Source organism: Zeus faber (assembly GCF_960531495.2).
Source record: "Zeus faber genome assembly, chromosome: 13".
Lineage (NCBI taxonomy): Eukaryota > Metazoa > Chordata > Actinopteri > Zeiformes > Zeidae > Zeus > Zeus faber.
In genome coordinates, this window is record NC_137198.1 from 20,283,641 (window position 1) to 20,303,190 (window position 19,550).

The window sequence follows — 19,550 nt, forward strand, 5'->3', positions numbered from 1 at the left end:
ACTAAATAAACTGTTGAAGTACATTTTAACAACAGAGATAGTGTAATCTGACAAGGAATGCACGTTTTGTTTTTTGGTGATTTTCAGTTTCTTCCCTGTAATCGACATGGATATAGTGAGCAGATGTGGTTTGCATGGTAATATTTGGATTATTTGCACCCGATTCGAGGCCTTAACACCTGACTGTTCTGGTGCCACTAACCACGATGAACTCCATACACAGACTTGATTGTTCTGAAGGAAAAATAGATGTAGACCCTTAAAAAGTGTATATCACCTGACATCTTGTAGACAAAGATGAAAAGCTAAATTTACAAGACTCATGACTCATCTCTTTGGCTCAGTATTGTTAAAATGATGTTCATAGATCAGGATGATGCCTTTAACATTAACCCATAAGTAGTTTACCAAAGATCCCCATTGAAGGGAAAGACAGAGAGTCCGTTATAATTACTTAATTTTAGTAGTCAGAATAAATAAAACCCATGTGTCTTACAAAGAGGTTATTCACTTTATCCATTACAAGGGTTTATTAGGTGTTCTTTATGCAATATTTAAAGCACTGTTATGTACTCTTAGGATTTTATGTCGAAGCTTACTGAGCCATTGAAAGGACAAGAAAAACACTCATCTCCATAGGCTGGAAAATCCCTTCAAATACTATTCCCAAAATTAAACTAATAAAATGTAGTAGATATTCTCTCAAAATATGTAGTCCAAAAGACACATACGAGTCATTTATTAGCATTGTTTATTTAAAATGATATATACATCTTTCGCTCAGATTTGACATACAAAACTTACAAATGCAAAATAATTTAAGTCATAAAAAAAACCTGACGATACGCTGGAGTAGGTTTTACACAATGGACTACAATCAGGAATAAAACTTAAGACAATTTGTTCTTTTGCTCATGTTGAAATTTGATCACAAAACCCGGAGAGAGTACCATAACGAGGCTGCGTGTGAAGTGAGCACGCACGTGTGTGTGTGTGTGTGTGTGTGTGTGTGTGTGAGAGAGAGAGGGGCCGTGGCAGGAGAGTCTTCCATAAAGGTACTGCGGCTCGAGCTTTAACAACCGACATAAAGAACGGCAATGACTTTTATTTTATCTCTGGATATTGAAATCCAACAAGATTGGCACCAAGTGAAAAGCAGGCTCATCAATGAGACAAAAAAATAAATAAAAAAAATTGCTATCTTGATCAGGGAAGTAACACTGTTTCAAGTTTGGATGTTGTTTGTGTGTGCAAAAAATAAAATAAAATAATAAAAAAAAAAAGCGGCGTGAACCCCAAAAATAACACCAACAGAAGGGACAAGTGAAAAGCAATTGACACTATATTTTGGTTAACCTGTTGTATGGATTAAGTAATCCACAGTCCTTTTTATGTGCGAACAAGAAAAAAATAACAAAACCACAACCGGGCTCCTCAATACTGCTGACTGTGTGTGTCTCATGACAACAATTGACGTCAAGGCGGCATCGATCTGCCACAAGTTCACCTTGGCCTGCTAACATATGTTGCATTTCAGTCATTCATGTCAGCCCGAGCCCCCAAAAGCAAATAGGCAGCGAGGCCGCGTCCTGAGCGGCGGCTGTTTGTGGCGGCTACCGATCGGCTTTCGGCCAATATTTACACGGCAAATACAAAGTGAAAGGGGTGCTTGGAACAGGCAATAAGTTAGAGCTGCTGCTATTAAGGGTTCTAACCTTTTAATGTACGGCCACACGAGGCGGGTTTAAAAGAAGGCACGGAGACGAGAAAAACGGCTTGGGTCGATTCCAAGAGAAGTCTCTGTTACGAGTGATCCTCTGAGGTTCTCAATCAAGAGCGCACACGCACGCACGCACGCACACACGCACGCACACACACACACACACACACACACACACACACACACACACACACACACACACACACACACACACACACACACACACACACACACACACACACACACACACACACACACACACACACACACACACACACACACACACACACACACACACACACACACGAGAGGAAAATCAATTCCTTAGCCCTTCATATTGTTTTTTTCTAGGAGTACAAGTACTTGGCTCAAGTTAAAAGAAGAAAAAAAAAAAAGAAGATAATATGGACTTCAAACTGTCCTCCTCGGTTGGTTGAATTGTGCAACGACAGACACAAGCCACGTTGGCCGTCAATAAAAGGCTATGACTTCCTTCATTTTAATAAATATAAAAACCACCAATATGGTGAATATCAATAATGGTAGTGAAGGGCGATCTTACAAATTAATCACCTTTTCTGCAATTTTCCATCAACCTCAAAAACACTAACAAAATAAAATCTATACCTGGTTTTATTAATTTGTTCAAACCGTATAAATGAAATAAATAGTTAAACCTGCTCTAAAAAATAGAGCACATACATACTCATGTGATCTGTGTATATCCTCATCCTGATTTCACAGAAAAGCCCAAAACGCTAACGTTTCATGGTATTTCAAGTGATACCAGCCTATCTTCGGCCAGGTATGAATTGGTCCTTTTGTATTTTTTTTAGGTTTTCAAATGTCGTTTTGGGAATCCCATGTGTCTGTAATAACACCGTTCTTTCACAGCGAACACCTTTAGGGGAAGCACTTCCTCAGGAGTGCGTGTTTTCCTCCTTGGCGTATTCCTCTACCAGCTTCTCATAAGAGTGCGTGTGCTCTGAGCCGTCGCTGGTGAACACGGATCCTTCTGATTCGGAGCTCTGCTCCTCCTTGGAGTCTGTCTCCGACTCCACGTTCTCATCGCACGTCGTGATGGACAGCTTTGCTTTTTCGTCGTCATCCTCCTCCTCTTCCTTCTCCTTGGCCTCCTCCTCCTCCTCTCCGTTATTGTTTAGGAAGTTCTCCTCGTCGATGAAAGTGATGTTTGCATTCTGGAAGGTCAAGGGCTGGTATTCCTTGGAGTCCCACGCCCTGCGGCTGCCAGTGCAGCCGCCTGCTCCTCCCGCCTTCTCCAGGTCCACATCCTTATCCAGCTGGTTCTCGTACATGCGCATGGGCTCGCCGTCCAGCTCGCCCTCCACCTGGTCCTCGGGCAGCAGCATGCCGCTATCCGAGCCCAGCAGGTAGTTCTTGGACTTGGAGAAGGCCACGGTGACGCGGTCGCTGAAGCTGTAGCGCCGTTTCTGGCGCGGCGAGCGGTCCAGGCTCAGGATGGTGTGGTCGTTGCACATGACCGTGTCGTTGCAGCTCTTGGAGCGCACGGTCTCCTTGGCTTTTACGACCGCGAGGGCTCTGCCACCACTGCCGGCGTCTTTCTTGGAGCCGATCTGCTTGATCAGGTCATTGTAGCCCTCCTGCTTCTTGGACAGGAAGCTGAAGATGTTGACGTCGTTGGGGGTGGGCGGCAGGCTGAGCGCAGCCTTGTGGCTCTCCTTGTAGTGCCGCAGCTCCTCCAGCGACAGCTTGCGCCGCTTGCGTCGCTTCTTCAGCGCCTTGTGGGCCTCGATCACCATCCGCACCTTCCAGTTGAAGAAGAGCGAGAGCCAGGCGAGCCCCAGGTAAATCCACACCTCCACAAAGTAGCGGTAGAGGGTGGGGTAGTCCGCGTTTGGGTCCACACCTGAAACAGAAAAAAAAGAAAATGGTTTCAGGTTCCAGATTTCAGCGGTGCCATAAATAGAGAATGATTGTACATAATTTCTCCTTTATCTTTGTACAATAAACATCACACAATCAGCACCATTATCAAATATAAACCAGCTGATTAAACTTAATTGTTAGATGTTGTTCTCATCCTAGGTCTATAGAATGTGGGGTTCCACAAGGGAGTGTGCTCTGACCACTCTTTTTTCCTCTTATTTATAAATGTCACTTTATGCATTGTATCTTTTTATATGCAGATGACTCTCAAGTAATGTATTTTTCATGAAGATAAAAGCATAGCTGAAAGTATGCTGAGTGCATAACTTGACTGATAAACTGTCACTCCATTTAGGAAAAACAGAATCCATGTTGTTTGGGTGAAAGATAAAAATTGAAAAGGTCCCCTGGTTTCACAATTATTGTTGGTGACATTGTGCTTGCAGCTAAGGAGTCAGTCAGTTACCTAGGCTGTGTGCTGGATAGCCATATGTCAGGAGAGGGCCAGGCTGAAAAGGTGCTCACCAAGGTCGATCAAAGAACACACACTCCTTGGCCAGAATTTCTAAATTTCTGGACGGGAAATCAATGGTGACCTTGGCAGAGCAAATATGGCACTATGCCTGCTGTTCAAGGTACAATGGTATAACTCCTTACCTTAACAGACTTCAGACTTCTCAAAACAAGGTATTGGGTTTATTCTGAGCCCCCCCCATGAGAACTCAACTTGACCCTTCTCATTTTGAGAGCCTGGGGTCGTTGAAAGTACAGCAACGAGTTTCTCAGATGGAGTTGTGCACGATCCCTCTTAAAAATGGTTTTATCCAGGTGAGGGATATTCACAGCTATTTCACTAGGGGCAGTTCCAATGACTTTGTGTTTCCCCATGTTTACGAGTAACCTGGGACAGGAAACTTTTTTGTATAATCTGCTGAAGGAGCTGTGTAGAAATGTTGATATTGTTCATGTATTTACGTACTGATGTCCAGTTTTAAATTAGTTCTATTAACAGAGTGGCAAGTACAGGGCCAAGCATTGTGCAAATAAGCACCGAGGCTCGTTATTGACAATGTTAATATTGGGAATAACTTGCTGAGTGTATTGTATTTCTGTTTTGATTAATGATTGTGTGTCATTCTTGCTATGTCAAATTTACCATCCTGACCCCTCCCCTGCACACCGCTTAACCCCTGAGGGACCACAATGGAAGTAAGCCTCTGGGCTTTGTGCTATCCTGACTTTTCCTTTTATGTGAACAAGTTGAACTGGTGTTTAAATGAAATTGTCTAGTCTAATCAAGTCAATCAATACCTGCCACCAAGTCTCCGAAACCAATGGTGGTCAAGGTTACGAAGGAGAAGTACAATCCCTCGATGTAGCTCCAACCCTCTTGGGACATGAACACAAACGGTGGAAGGACGAGATGAACCAGTACACCCCAGAGGAGGAAGATAGCGGTGCAAGTGAACTGTGCTTTTCTCTGGAGAAAAAAACAAACAAATAAATTACAATTTTGTTTTTTATTTAAAATGTGAAAAAAAAAAAAAAAAATGTCAGGGCCATTTAGGTGGAAAATGTTCGTTTACCAGCGAAAATCCTTTCTTGGTCAAGTATTGGCCCAGATGCTTGGCCTTGCCGCCGAAGAACTTTCCCAGCTCACTTATCCAGGTTAGACACAGAGGCACGCCGAAAAGCCCGTAGAAAATGCAAAACACCCGACCCGCTGACGTTTTTGGGGCGATGTTCCCGTATCCTGAAAAGGAAAGTAAATGCAAAGTGTAAATGAAAGCAGCAAGTATGACAGTGTAAATGAAAGTATCAAGTATGACAGTGTAAATGAAAGCATCAAGTATGACATTGTAAATGAAAGCATCAAGTATGACATTGTAAATGAAAGCATCAAGTATGACAGTCTTTCAAATAGACAGAAAATATTTTCCAACGAGGCTAATAAATGCTAGAAAACAAAACCAATGATCATAATTGTTGTGAAAGTGGCCTGGCAGCAAAACTGCCATAAATACGTCCAGTCATCAGAACAAGGTTTGTTTCCACAGTACACTATCTTATCTATGTGTGTTGTTCTGGCCATTTGGATTATGCAGGCACGGGCAAAATGCCAGACAATCCATCCTAATGCAGGAACCGTCCCAACGGAACTCAGTTAAAGAGGGCAACAAGCACTGGAGATTACAAAACTGTTCAAGTGTCAAGGAAATGTATTGGAAATGCCACCAAGGAGTTTGTTCCACCCCAAATTACCTACCAATTGTAGTGATCACGGTAGCAGCAAATATGACGGCGTTAGGCCAGTTCCAGTTGTTGAAGGTCTTACTGCCGGTGATAGTGACTCCCTGGCCTGCAGCGTCAGACACCACCTGAGGACACAGGCAAGGAAACTTCAGCTATTTAGTAAACAGAGCAACGAGGCTTAAATCTGACTATACAAGGCCAAACATTTACAACTGATCCAATTTGGTTGAGCGAAAGGAAGAGGAGGAAGTTGGTTTTGTCAATAAGCTCCATTTCTCCCACCACATCCTTCCTGTGATAACATTGATGGGATGTCAATATACACTGATGAGCTATAACCATTTGTGACCCGCAGGGTTTACAGTTCCAGCTGCGGCTTACGTTGGGGGGGGAAACAGGAGGACGAGGTTCTGCATGCCTAAACGAGACGACGACAGAGAAACTAAACAGGTGAGTCTGTAAAAAGGGAACAAATTCTGTGGCTGGAAAGGTCATCCGCCCAAGGTGCCAGATTCAGACTTTGGACTATTTAGTTCATGATAAGCCATTGAAAGAAAAAAAACTAAGTTTGGTCCGAATGCTTTATTTCAAGACGATCAATGGACATTTTCGGTAGATCAAAATATGAAGCCCAGCTACTGCCTTGTGTCCTTCGTCCTATGCATGTCACATTTCGAGGGGTCAGAGGTCAGCACTTTCAATCAGAGAAATCTTGAGCTCTTTGGATCAAGCTCCATATTGTAATGTCTTTGGATGAATATCCAGACACCCATCTGCAGGGGCAGAAAAAAAACCAAGATGTTTTCTAGACCCATGATGTTTTATTAAAAAATAGTAAAATAAATAAAAATAAAAAATTGACCCGGGCAACCAATTGGCACTTAAAAGAAATCTCAGGTTCATTCACATGTATTGGCTCATTAGCGGAAAGAAATTCATATTTTTTCCTCCCTTAAACAATAGATAAACAAGCTTAATCAATCATACCCGGCGCAGTGGAAAGAACTCTAGGGCTCTGACAACCCCCCTGGCATTGTGTGTTGTAACAAGGCATTCCCTCGCACCAAACTTCCTATTTTCTCCAAACGCAATTAAGGGTGAAAATGTGCAGGGTTTGATGACTCAGTTGAGCTCTTAAGTGCTGGAAGATGTTTATCTCTTTAATAACAGACGGTCTGTGACGGCCTTGCTCTGTAATTAGCCAGAGAAGACCATTCCTTTGTCTGCTGAATCAACAAAGTGGCACCAATTGAGCCTTCTGGTGACAGCAGTACAGACAAACCTTTCTCCACACCAATGACTGGAAATTAAAGAAGTATAGACTTCCCATAAGAGACCCAAAAATATTTCCTTAATATTTTTTAGGAAACAAATTCTCCTTAAACCCCCCCTTAATAATAATCGTGTTATGACCCACACAGGAAGCCTTTAAAAGCAATGTGATAATTGTCCTCAGAATTAAGACCAAAGGTAAATAAAGGGTCTTCACAATTCAATTTAGGGTTGCACCAATTTATTGCCCGATATCCACCTTGTTGACTGCCATCGGCCTATAGGCAAATAAGATGACATTCACCGATGGCAGTGGCCAATGTTTCTGTTTTGTTGCATCTATTTTGCGCTGGCTAAACGTTGTGTTGCAGGGCCAGCTCGTCCTATAGGCGACATAGGCCATAGGCCTAGGGTTGCCACCCTGTGGGGGGTGCGGAGAGATGGCGAGGGCGAAATTTGCACGCCTGTCGCCCTCTACGTTGGTACTGATGGTGCGTGCCAAAACAGTGTGATTTAATTTTAGATGTAGGTTATTTTATTTTACTCCGTTTCCTTTTGGAAAGAAACAAGCACCGTGCGTAATGGGACACGGGAACAGGATAATGGCCATTTCTGAACAAGGGGGGGGGGTACGATGGCAAAACGAAACAAGCATGACAATGTTGCTATGGTGATGTCCAGTGACTGCAAAAAAATATATTAAACTCAATTATTTAGTAGGGCTGAATGATTCATCTCATTCAAACAGACATCGCAATTTAAAAGAACAAAATGTTCAAATTGCAAAGGCTGCGGTTAAAAAAAAAACAAAAAAAAAATACCACGTTAACCTTGAACAATTACAAGGCTTGAAGTTAAATCAATGAATCACCATTCTGTGATTGAAGGCTTTTCTTTTTACAATTCAATAGTTAAAGATATGTTACTCATATCACTTCATGCATCAATATTTATCTCATCATAACTTATAGGCCTGGCCTACAGGAAAGAGCAGCTTATACTGTATGTTGACTGTATTCAATGTTGTGTTGGTCATACTATGGAATGATTTAGTGCTTGTGTTTAGTGAATAATACAGATAAAAAATAAATAAAAAAAATAAGATTTTCCCAAATCCTTCAGCCCTATTATTTAGTGTCTGTTATTATATATAATAATTTTTACAAGCAATAACGTGGCCCTCCATCTGCTTCCTCGTTATAACACCAAACAGCCTTTCTATCCTTGACACACCAAATCATTGCAAGTCATGTTAACAAAGTGATATTATTATTATATTAAAAAAAAACAAAAAAAAAAAACAAAAACAAAAAAAACTCATGCATCCGCGTATGAATAAAAGTTATTGAATTTTTATATGCAATAGGCTGTTTTAAAGTGAAGAACATTTTGATAGCGTTTCATGTCCGTGGTCAACGCTGCGTCTATGTCAGCGTGGCTTCCCCGTGGCACACGTGTCGTCCGTCTGCGGACAAAAAGTGCTGCATGTGACATAGAAAGTGCTGATTCGTAGGAACACAAGATGAGCCCAGAGTTATTGGTAAATTATGAGAGGAAATACCATGGACAATATTTATAAAAAAAAAAAGTGAAGTGAAAGGCAGCTGCAATGAATTTGTTGGACAGCATAGCTTGACACACAAAAAAAAAAAAAGAACAGCACCCTCGGATGAAAAATAAAACCCCCCTCAAGTGAAACAAAACAATCAATCGAAAGGCATAGTTCTGAGAAAATAAATTGACAGTTAAGGATGGGTAAACACAGAATAAAAAAGAAAAGTTCTAGTATCAAATGGAATTCTCGGTCTTGTGTGTAATCCACTCCACAGAGACAATCTTATGGATTGCCATTTCAACCCATACAAGATAGTAAGCAGTGCGAGTCTGGTCACAAAGCACCATATGATTGAGAGAGTCTGCAGGCAACGACCCCGGAGGGATCAGGCTTTACGGGATCACAGGGTCACTTGATAATTACACATCATCCACTGGTCATTTTCTGTGATTTCAAGTCACAAATGGCCGCAAGAACAAGGCAATGAATGCAGGCTGAAAGGCACTGTGTCACAAGCCTGACCTCACAAGATTTTACAAGGAAGGCATTTTACCTGGTGAATGACAGATTGACCATGTTCTTCGTAGTTGATAGTGTAGGTATCTTGTGCCTGTCCTTTGAATTATGCATCTGTTATTGTCCAAATAACTTCTGGCAAAAAAGGATCCATATTCTTGGACCATGTAAAGTGGTTTAGTAGCTGCAATAAAATGACTTAATCTCTTCAATTTGTGATCATGAGATAATGTCAAGCAAAATACAATTTTAATGGGTGTTAAATGCATCACAAGTCATTTTCCTTGGTGAAAACTATACAAATATACTTGTCTTTTGTATCCCAAAGTAAATTAACTTTAAGGCATTTTCTACTGAAGTATCACAGAACTTGTTCCAGTTTAATCAAAAGTAAATTCTAAAGTTATTGTCTGTGAATTTAAAGTATGCAAACCACATATTTGAGAGTATAGACGTGAACACTCATTTTACTCACTGACAAACATTTAGTCGGTCTTTAAATGCATTTCAATGAGAAAGAATTGTAAAGTGCATTGTGAAAAAACTGATGTAGGTTACTGTGCCAAGCTTAATTAACTAAAATAGACACCAATAAATGAAGAAAACTTCAGTGGTTTGCCATCCAGTAAAATATAAGAGTCTAATGTTTGCCACATGTTTAATAAAAAAAAGTTTGACCATGGAAATACCAAGTTACCATAGTTCCAAGAGGCAAGAATAAAGCAAAAGGAATTAAAATGCCTAATTTAGCAAATGAGAGATCTTGTCAAGAAAAATACATGCAAGCAATTGCTGGTCCATGGCTGACTGACACCAACTCACTCATAACAAGCCACTACAAGAAATTTAAATCCTCCCCAAGCGCTCCATAATCTGACCAAAAAATAAAAAGAATCTTCCACTCTGACTGATGCATTGACGGAGATTATTGGTTTTGCTAAAGGGACACAAGCAGATTATCCCCACCAAATACTTCATATAATCATGGACAGAAAAATGGATAACAGAGCACAGAACTTAAAAATAAATATATATATTTAAAAGAAAAAAAAAAAGAAAAAGAAAAATAAAACCCCAGCAAGCAATTTGGGTTTGTATTTTGAAGAAATATTCAGAATGAAAACTGTTGTAGAGACTTGACATAGAACTTATCATGCAGAATCCACCTAAAATTTCAAAATAACTTAACTAATTTTGATCGTAACTCCCTTAAATAGTTGCAGTTGGTCTTGCCAAGAACTTTGTGTTCATCTTATTACAAGCTCAAATTTTCAGCCTAACCCTGCATGACTGAGATGAAAGGTTTTTTCAAAACAGAGCACATCACTACAAATTAATCAATAGAAATAAATCCATGTTGTTGATGTCCAGAAAAAGTTACGTTTAGTATTTATGTACATTGAGAAACAAACTGCGTTATTTACAAATGGTATCATTTACAAAAACAGGGACCAAGATGAGGCCTTTGCTTGCCATTTTTTGGTAGAGTGAAGGGTTTCTGCTGTGTACTCTACTGAAGGCTTGTGGGAGTCCCCACACTGCTTGATAACCACGGTCAAACCAAAACGACAAACTGCGACAAACTTTATCAGGGCAGCCGACCGGCATATCGCCGCCGGCACAAGGTACTTTTCCAGTCCCTATGAAGTTCTCAACGCTGCGGTGGGGCACGAGGAACAGCTGCTCGCGGACCAGATTGACTGGATCACAAAACAATGAGGTCACTGAGAAACTCTTCCTTGTCAGCTCACATTGATTTCTGATATGGGTTGGGGGGGGGGGGGGATCCCAAGAAACAATGCGGAGATTTGACCGTCTCCACCAATCAATCTCCCCCTAGGAGAAAATGACGAGCATTAAGAGGGGAGAAAAAAAAAAAAAATAATAATAATAATAATTCCTCAAATGAACAAAAGTATGTTAACTGATGTTGAGCAGGGAAGCGCACATGAAAGGTTACATTCAATAATAGTTTAATTCTTCTAAAGACACAAAAGAGACAAGCGACATTTCCAGACAGTGAAAGGATTCTTTATGTGGGGCCTGTTTTTACAGCTTACATCTGTTACGCAGCACATATGATGCCATAAAGAGAAATTAAAGAGGGTGCTTTACACAACCAAGTCCTTTATATTGCATTAGAACTTGATTAAATACACTCTGAAGTTGTTTCTTTCTTTCTTTTGTAGGTTTTTGGCCGAGAGTAGCAGCCAGTACACGTTATGCTACTGGTTGGCCAGTCAGTCAGTCCAAAATTTCTACAATTTAAATGTGCAGGTAATACGGAGTAGTCCAGTGTCCGTTCACAAACATATGTCGGGATTCTTGCATTTTCCTTGTATTTTTGTTCCAACAGCTTGGAATAAATAACCTACAAGAAACACCTGAATGATCATATTCTCACATTGTCAACTAATTCAATCCCTGACGCACAAATTTGGATTTGGACTACATACCATTTAAATGTCCAGGCCAGTAAAGGCATAATTATCGCCTTCTTAATCATTATCCTATATTATTTCATTTGACTGAAATCCAAGGACACCTTCCAAAATGTCAATATTCTTATAGTTGTTTGTTTGTGAGGAAAAGAGCGGTTTCAAGCAAACACCTCCTCGATCCTAGAACAACTTTAAGCACATGACAGCGGCAGAGTGGGGGTGGGGGGCACCGCTCCTGCTCGAGCTTCTCTTGTACTCCTGGGAGCCAGATTTCACTTTGTCTTGTGTCACGGCGGCCCGTTAGTAAACAAGTTTGAGAACAGCAGCGGCAGAAGCAAAAATAAATAAATAAAAATCTCCCCTTTCACTTAACCACACAAATGTGATTAGTCATCGTTATTTCAGATGCAGTGTCACTTAAAAAAAACTAAGGCTGGGCGGAAAAAATGGAAAGCGCAGGGTATCCAAACAGAAATAAAACACCCTTTTGATCTTCATGGGAGCTGAAACACATGACATCTACCAAGCGTCGAAGGAATCTCAATCACATATCTAAGTTTCACTTTTCATGATTTCAATGACAATCTAATGCCATGAGACAGATTCTTGGTCTGCAGTTCTATCATTATTTGGTACTTGACTAACATGGAAGGTGCAATATGGCTACAAGCAACTGCATTTCATTATTTACATTTTTTTTTTCTATCAGAAAAGGTTAATTATATCTAAATTGGAGAAGAAAAAACATTTGCTCCTAACCATTTCTTTATCTGTCTTGATCACATTTTTACGCCAAAAGTTTATTTTTATTTTATTTTTTTTTTAAACCCGGGTAAACAAGCTAAAAATAGATGATTGACAACTTTCCCTGTGCCAGGAGAAATGCGTTTTTTTCCCTGGCGTCACATTCAACGTCACAAACATGTGGGAAAAGGGGCGTGTCATGGTTCCAGCGTGATTGTGAACAAAACAGTAGAAGACGAAGTAGCAACTTTAACAAACAACGACATAAAACTGTAAAACTTGGGCGGGGGGGATTTTGAGCCGTTCCAAACAATGGGATCGTTCATGAACGACCCAACACTACAGTAGAAGCAGTGCAGCAGTATGGAGTATCCATGCTGCAGCTTGGAGTATGGAGTATACCCACGCACCGGTCCTTCGCTTGTGGGGTGCTGGAGTGGCCCAGAGCCCGACAGGGGCCTGGGGGTTCTCCGCTGTGCTCATGGCCTCCTCCCGGGTTAAAAATAAAAAATAAAAAATAAATAAATAAAATAAAATCAATAACCGCTCAATAATCGGCTCATGCGCCGATAGGCTAAAACACGAGACCCCGGTCCACATGCAAATTTCCACCGCTTTGCCTGCGCGTTGAAGATCCGAACATTGGCGTGAATAGACAGGGATATCCGTGTATCATCGATCATTTCATATCTGATTTAGAATCCAAAATCAAAACCGGAATTTAATGACTTTTTCCCCCACGCATGCAAGACCATGAATTGAGTATGGGGATCAGAGCGGAGAACCCCCATTCTCCCTGCCGAGCTCAGAGCCACTCCAGCACCGCCCCAAGCCTGTCTCCGAACCGGAGGAGCATCTCCGCTCCCCTCCGCCGAAGGACCGAGGCACACACACACACCGCTCATTTGAATGGCTCTTTTGTCAGAACGAGGGGCACCCAGTATCGCTGGGTGATGAGCCGTTTTCACCGAGTTTACAGTTTTATGTGGCCGTTTGTTGAAGTTACTGTCTCCTCTACTGTATTTCCCCCCCTAAATACACTGGAAACATGACACGGCCTTTTTTCGGAACGGGACACCAGAAAAAATAAAAACTGCATTTCTCCTAGCAATGGGAAAAGCGTCAATCGCCTATTTGAGCCGGTTTACCCGCTACTTTTGGTGTAAAACGGCATAATTACAGTTTTGAATCACAGGCAACCTTTATGACACATTCTGCTAGCTGCGCCTACAACTAAACCTGGGAAACGGCAAAACAGTACTTATAGAGTTTTAATCGTGTGACAAGGAAGGCCAGTGCGTTACATTTCTACTTGCACTGCAGACAAACCGCCGTCTTAGTTGAACTTTTACAGAGAGTGCACGTCAATGGGCCATAAAACCCAAACTGTGTGAAACTGCGACCACCTCAAGGGTCTCAAAGTGAGCAGTAAATCCCTTGTTAATAAAGCGGAGAACAAATTCTACTTTTTCCGTTAGTGTTGCAAGACCCTTGTTAAAACTAATGATTTTTTTCCCCTTTAAAAAAAATAATATAAATAAATAAAAAAAATGTCAAAAGAAAAATCGCTAACACTTTAAGTTTCCAGAATGGAAATCTCTACTCAGTTCAATGGACTGCAAAGTGGAGAGTGTAATGGGGGTGAACACAGCTCATGTTTCAAAACGTTCTATGCTGACCGTTTAATGAGTGTACGAGCATGGCATGCAAACAGGTGTTTAATCCAAAGGCCAGCTGGCTGAGCGTGCTTGGCGAGAGCCTAAAAGACGACAGGAAAAGTGAAATCGCATGCCTCGGTGATGAAAAAGAAAAAAATGGATTATTGTAGATAGTTGTTAGTCAAGCCTTAATAAAACGTGGTTGGCACTTAGAACATACTGATACGTCAACCCTATGTGATGCCTCAGAAATGTCAGGTATTCAAAAAAGTGTCTTGATTTTTTGCTTCTTTTTTTTATAGATATAGCATGTGAGAAGTCTCTGTCAATCATTATGTTGGCCGAATGAACTAGATGGCTGAAGATTGGACTTTCCAATGCAGCACAGCAAAACAAAGAGCTCAACTCTGGCAGCAGCTGTGCAGCGCCATCTGCCCAAATAGAAGAGAACACTTCTCTCCCTCATACAGTCATTGTGCTTCTTTTTCCATTTGTCCAAGCTGAAGAGGTCGGAGATCGGCCATAAACGGGGTTAGGATCGTGGGTTCACACTTTTTTAGTCCCCCCCCACCCAGCGACAAAGCAGGGGGATGTGGGAGCTGGTGGCAGCGGGGAGATAATAAATCTTTCTAATAGCAATTGAGCCAGAAAAAAAGGGGGGTACACGTTGAGACATGCCTTCAACCTGTGGTCATACTTGGAGCTGCCTAGCAAAAAAAAAAAAGTTTCTCCAAGAGAAGGAAATCCATTTCCTTTAAACGTGATGGAAAAAGGAACATAATACTGCAGCAAGAAAGAAAGTGAAGTGAAGCGTTTTGGGTGGAATAAACCCCAATTTCTCCCCCCAGTCTTTGATCGAGATAATAAGCACACCAAGTGTCAAAGTCCTCTCCCAAGAACTGAACAACAATTGTGTAATGCGCCTTCCACCAAAACACCTGGATGTTTGTTTTGGGTTTTTTTTTTAACGTGGGAGGGGGAGCAAATCAAACCCATGCCACTGAAAAACTGACCCTGCAACTTTTAAGGATCGGGGTCATTTATGGATGGTCCCACTGGGTTCTGCACCAGGCCCTAGTGCAGACACACACACACACACACACACACACACACACACACACACACACACACACACACACACACACACACACACACACACACACACACACACACACACACACACACACACACACACACACACACACACACACACACACACACACACACACACACACACACACACGGTTCCCGAACAAAATGGGAAAATCTGAGAGCGATCAAGTCTGTGGCTTTTCCTTAAATACCCAAACTACATTTGAGAATTTGAGACCAAGACATTGTGTTGTAAAAAAAAAAATATATATAAAAAAAAAAAAAAAAAAAAAATATATATATATATATATATATATATATATATATATATATATATATATTTATCAAAAGTTTGCAAAAAAAAAATTGTTTTAAGAAATATTGAGGCTCTCACCCGGCTGTGATCGCAGGTTGTTGTTTTTGAAAAGTTACTCAAAGTTATGGCTTTCTTAAATGCAGTGGTGGAGAACGTGCAAACACCACAACACAAAATGACTCCAGTCAAAGGGACATTACCACGGTGACCCGAGTACTTGCCCTCAAATGTACTTAAAGTATTGAAAGTGAAAGGTAAAGTAGGGCTTGCTGTGGCTTTTATTCTGCAAATGAGTCTTCATGCATATCCTCATTGCAACTGACAAAGAGGATGGAATTTACTTTCGATATAACGCAAAAGATATGCTCCTGATACATCCGAAATGCAGAACGGTAAAAAAAAAAGCTGAGATATTTGTTTTGACGTGTAGTAGGGACGCGTTAAGTCTCCGAAGCGGAATATACTTAAATATCATTTAAGAAATGCACTTTCCACCACTGACTTTCCACCCCCGTCAAGCCCCGCGATGACCTTAAAAATGAAGTGAAAGTGTTGCGGGCCCCTCTCTGGGGGGGGGGGGGGGGGGGGCGCAGTAAGGGCCGTACCTCCAGGATCCTGTCCAGGTCATCCGGGCTCAGACACGGGTACTCCTCCAGGATCCTCTCCTTCTCGGCGCCGTAGCGCCGGGCGGCCAGCTTCCAGTTGGGCTCCTCCAGCACCTGGAAGATGGCCGCCCCGATGGACAGGTAGAAGATGATGGCGGAGGTGAGGAGCGGACCTTTATCCACCATTCTCCCTCTCCCGCTGCTTCTTCCTCTCCTACTTCGTCTTGCTGTTCGTCTCCGGGGGGGAGGAGGAGGAGGAGGAGGAGGAGGAGCAGGAGGAGCAGGAGCAGGAGGGGGGGGTCCGCGGCCGCTAAGCGGGGCTCATGCTCTGCGGGGTTCGCGTCGCGGCGCCTGCTTTTTATCCGGCGTCCTCCCGCGCGAGCGTCTCGGGAACAGGGCGGCGAGGGTTCCGCGTGCGCTCGAGACTTCATCAATCAGGCTCTGAGGCGTGTGCAGCTGGTTCCGCCGCGCGCGCTCTCTCGCTCTCCCTCCCCCCTCTCTCTCGCTCTCTCTCTCCCTCCCTCTTTCTCTCTCTCGCTCTCTCTCTCTCTCTCCCCCCCCTCTCCCTCTCTTTCTCTCTCTCCCTCCCTCTTTCTCTCTCTCCCCCCCTCTCTCCCGTTCTTTCTCTCTCTCTCCCGCTCTCTCTCTCTCCCCCCCTCTCTCCCTCTCTTTCTCTCCCCCCTCTCTCCCTCCCTCTTTCTCTCTCTCCCTCTCTTTCTCTCTCTCTCCCGCTCTCTCTCTCTCTCCCCCTCTCTCCCTCTCTTTCTCTCTCTCCCGCTCTCTCTCTCTCTCCCCCCTCTCTCCCTCTCTTTCTCTCTCTCTCCCGCTCTCTCTCTCTCTCCCCCTCTCTCCCTCTCTTTCTCTCTCTCTCCCGCTCTCTCTCCCCCCCTCTCTCTCTCTCCGCCCTCTCTCGCTCTCTCTCTCTCCCTCCCCTCTCTCTCGCTCTCTCTCTCCCCCCTCTCTCTCTCCCTCCCTCTTTCTCGCTCTCGCTCTCTCTCTCTCCCCCCCTCTCCCTCCCTCTTTCTCTCTCTCCCCCCCTCTCTCACCCTCTCTTTCTCTCTCTCCCTCCCCCCCTCTCTCCCTCCCTCTTTCTCTCTCTCCCCCCCTCTCTCCCGCTCTTTCTCTCTCTCTCCCGCTCTCTCTCTCTCTCCCCCCTCTCTCCCTCTCTTTCTCTCCCCCCTCTCTCCCTCCCTCTTTCTCTCTCTCCCCCCTCTCTCCCTCTCTTTCTCTCTCTCTCCCGCTCTCTCTCTCTCTCCCCCTCTTTCTCTCTCTCTCCCGCTCTCTCTCCCCCCTCTCTCTCTCTCCCCCTCTCTCTTTCTCTCCCTCCCCCCCTCTCTCCCCCCCCTCTCTCTCTCTCGCTCTCTCTCTCCCTCTCTTTCCGTCTCTCCCTCTCTTTCCCTCTCTCGCTCTCGCTCTCTCCCGCTCTCTCTCCCCCTCCCCCTCCCTCCCTCTCTCCCTCTCGCCCTCTCTCTCTCTCCCTCCCTCTCTCTCTCCCTCCCTCTCTCCCTCTCTCCCTCCCTCTCTCTCTCTCTCCCTCTGAACGCCCTTCGAGGGGGGAGGCTGGTGCGGCCCGCTGCTCCCTGCCTCACGTGTGGAGTGGTAGTGAATGGTGTCCTCAGAGGAGCAGGGAGCCCCACGGGGCATGCGTCGAGGGGGGGGGGGGGGAGCGCTGGCGGCGGACCCGCCCAGAAAAAAAACAACAACAAAAAAAAACCCCACCAAACAAAAACAAACGCCTCCCTTTTTTTTTTTTTGTTTACCTTTGTCCCCCCCCTGGCTCCGAAATAGCCCGCAACTTTGTTCTTCCCCCTCCAGCGTGGAGGCGTTTTTCGAGCGCCACTTTTTAAACCGATGCGTACATCCTGGACGTTGAGGCGCTGGTAACCCCCAAAAAAGCGGTGCTCGCAATAAGTCGGTCCACGGGGGCCGAGCTGTTGCAGCGGTTCTCGACGATTTAAGAACGAGTCGGGAGCTGCGTTGGAAATGAGGCGTTGGGTGTTGCAAGATCAAAACCACAAGGGGGTACAAATTCATGAGTTCCGGCCCGGAATAGCAGCTCCGTGGGCGTCAAAACAAATTTCGCGCTGAAAGTGAGAACTTTTCGCAGCGCTTCCCGTAGGCCACAATAACAAGCACAGATATACGCGTGTGCCGTACGGTGGTTGGTGCGTTGTGGGAATATTTTATTGTATTGTAAGGGTGCTGCGGCAGAGAATATGGTTGGAAAACACTGTGTCAAATACTTTTGCCCCGAGATAGTGCACTCATCGTGCACGCTGAAAGTGAGTTCTACGAGTAGGCCAATAATAAGAAGTTATACGTGCTTGTGATGATTTTAGTGGTTGCATTACATAACAGGACACTACATGACTTCATCGAGCGCAAAGCGACATGCAATAAGGACATTTTGTTGGTAGTACTCAAACCGACTTTATATCACAGTCGCAGCCAGCCAAACCTCTACTAATAAGTTGTATTGGTGGAGCTAGAGAATCATAGGGGATGGAAATCTTCACGAGATAGAGGTAGAGAAGAGTGCAAAGGGGATAGGGGGTTAATGGGTTAGAGGCGTATCGTGGGATGACTTTGTTGGGAAAAGACATTGTTAACCTTTGTCCTGAGATTGTAGCTTTTAGTGGGCTGCGGCGACAGGTAGCTCTACGGTAGCCCGGGGGAAGTTTTCTCAATTAAAGTGGTAATCCGTTCAGTTCACCCCTCCAATCATTTGACAGGATTGTGCGTTCCGACCAACACGCTTTGGTGGCAAAGTGGTAATCCGTAAGATTATTTGGTTTGAAAAACTTCCCATGTTTTATACTTTTTGTAGCTGGTACTTTAGGAGGAATGCGTCGTGTGTGTGTGTGTGTGTGTGTGTGTGTGTGTGTGTGTGTGGCCCTCCTGGATATGCTATTTCCATTTTTAGCGGCCCGGTGAAAGGCTATTCCGTGATGTGGTCGGTAAACCGTCGAGATGGATGTACACTCGTCGTAGAGCAAAGATGAGCGTCAACCAGGATGTCAAAACCTTCCGGTTTTGAATGGAAGTCTGGGAGTGGGAGCCTTTTATCGATGACCGCTTTAAGCTTTCTCACTCAACACAGGGAAATTGACGAGCCAAAATATTCCATTTCTATTGTCACATTTTCAAGCATGACGTTAGGCTCAAATGCCTTTGAAATGAATGGAAATGCCACAACAGCACTGAAAGACCATAAACAGCAGCCACAAAAAGTTTTACGGCCTGGAAATGTCACAGATGCCCCACAGAAGTCAGTTTGTACTGTATATCACTTGATTATATCTTTCTGGCGGGCAGCTCTTTCCTTTGAGCAGCAAATCGATCATATACGGACAAACATCTCGGGCATTATAGCGATGGAAGATACAGCTGGAGGTGTATGTTGTATCTAATACTGAAGTAGAAGCAGTCTCGAAATACCCTAAGAGACTGGTTCGTACTGGGTGGTTTAA

At 43.6% G+C, this 19,550-nt stretch overlaps 1 protein-coding gene across 1 annotated transcript; it reads right to left on the reverse strand.

Moving 5' to 3' along the window:
• Positions 1-2,003: 2,003 nt before the first annotated feature.
• Positions 2,004-16,380, reverse strand: kcnk5a (potassium channel, subfamily K, member 5a). The gene is made up of 5 exons (XM_080012630.1): positions 16,081-16,380; positions 5,895-6,006; positions 5,215-5,381; positions 4,940-5,108; positions 2,004-3,608 (listed from the first exon to the last, which is right to left on the reverse strand). The coding sequence occupies exons 1-5, from the start codon at positions 16,264-16,266 to the stop codon at positions 2,641-2,643; spliced, it is 1,602 nt and encodes a 533-aa protein (XP_079868756.1). The 5' UTR covers positions 16,267-16,380; the 3' UTR covers positions 2,004-2,640.
• Between the last annotated feature and the right edge of the window lie 3,170 nt (positions 16,381-19,550).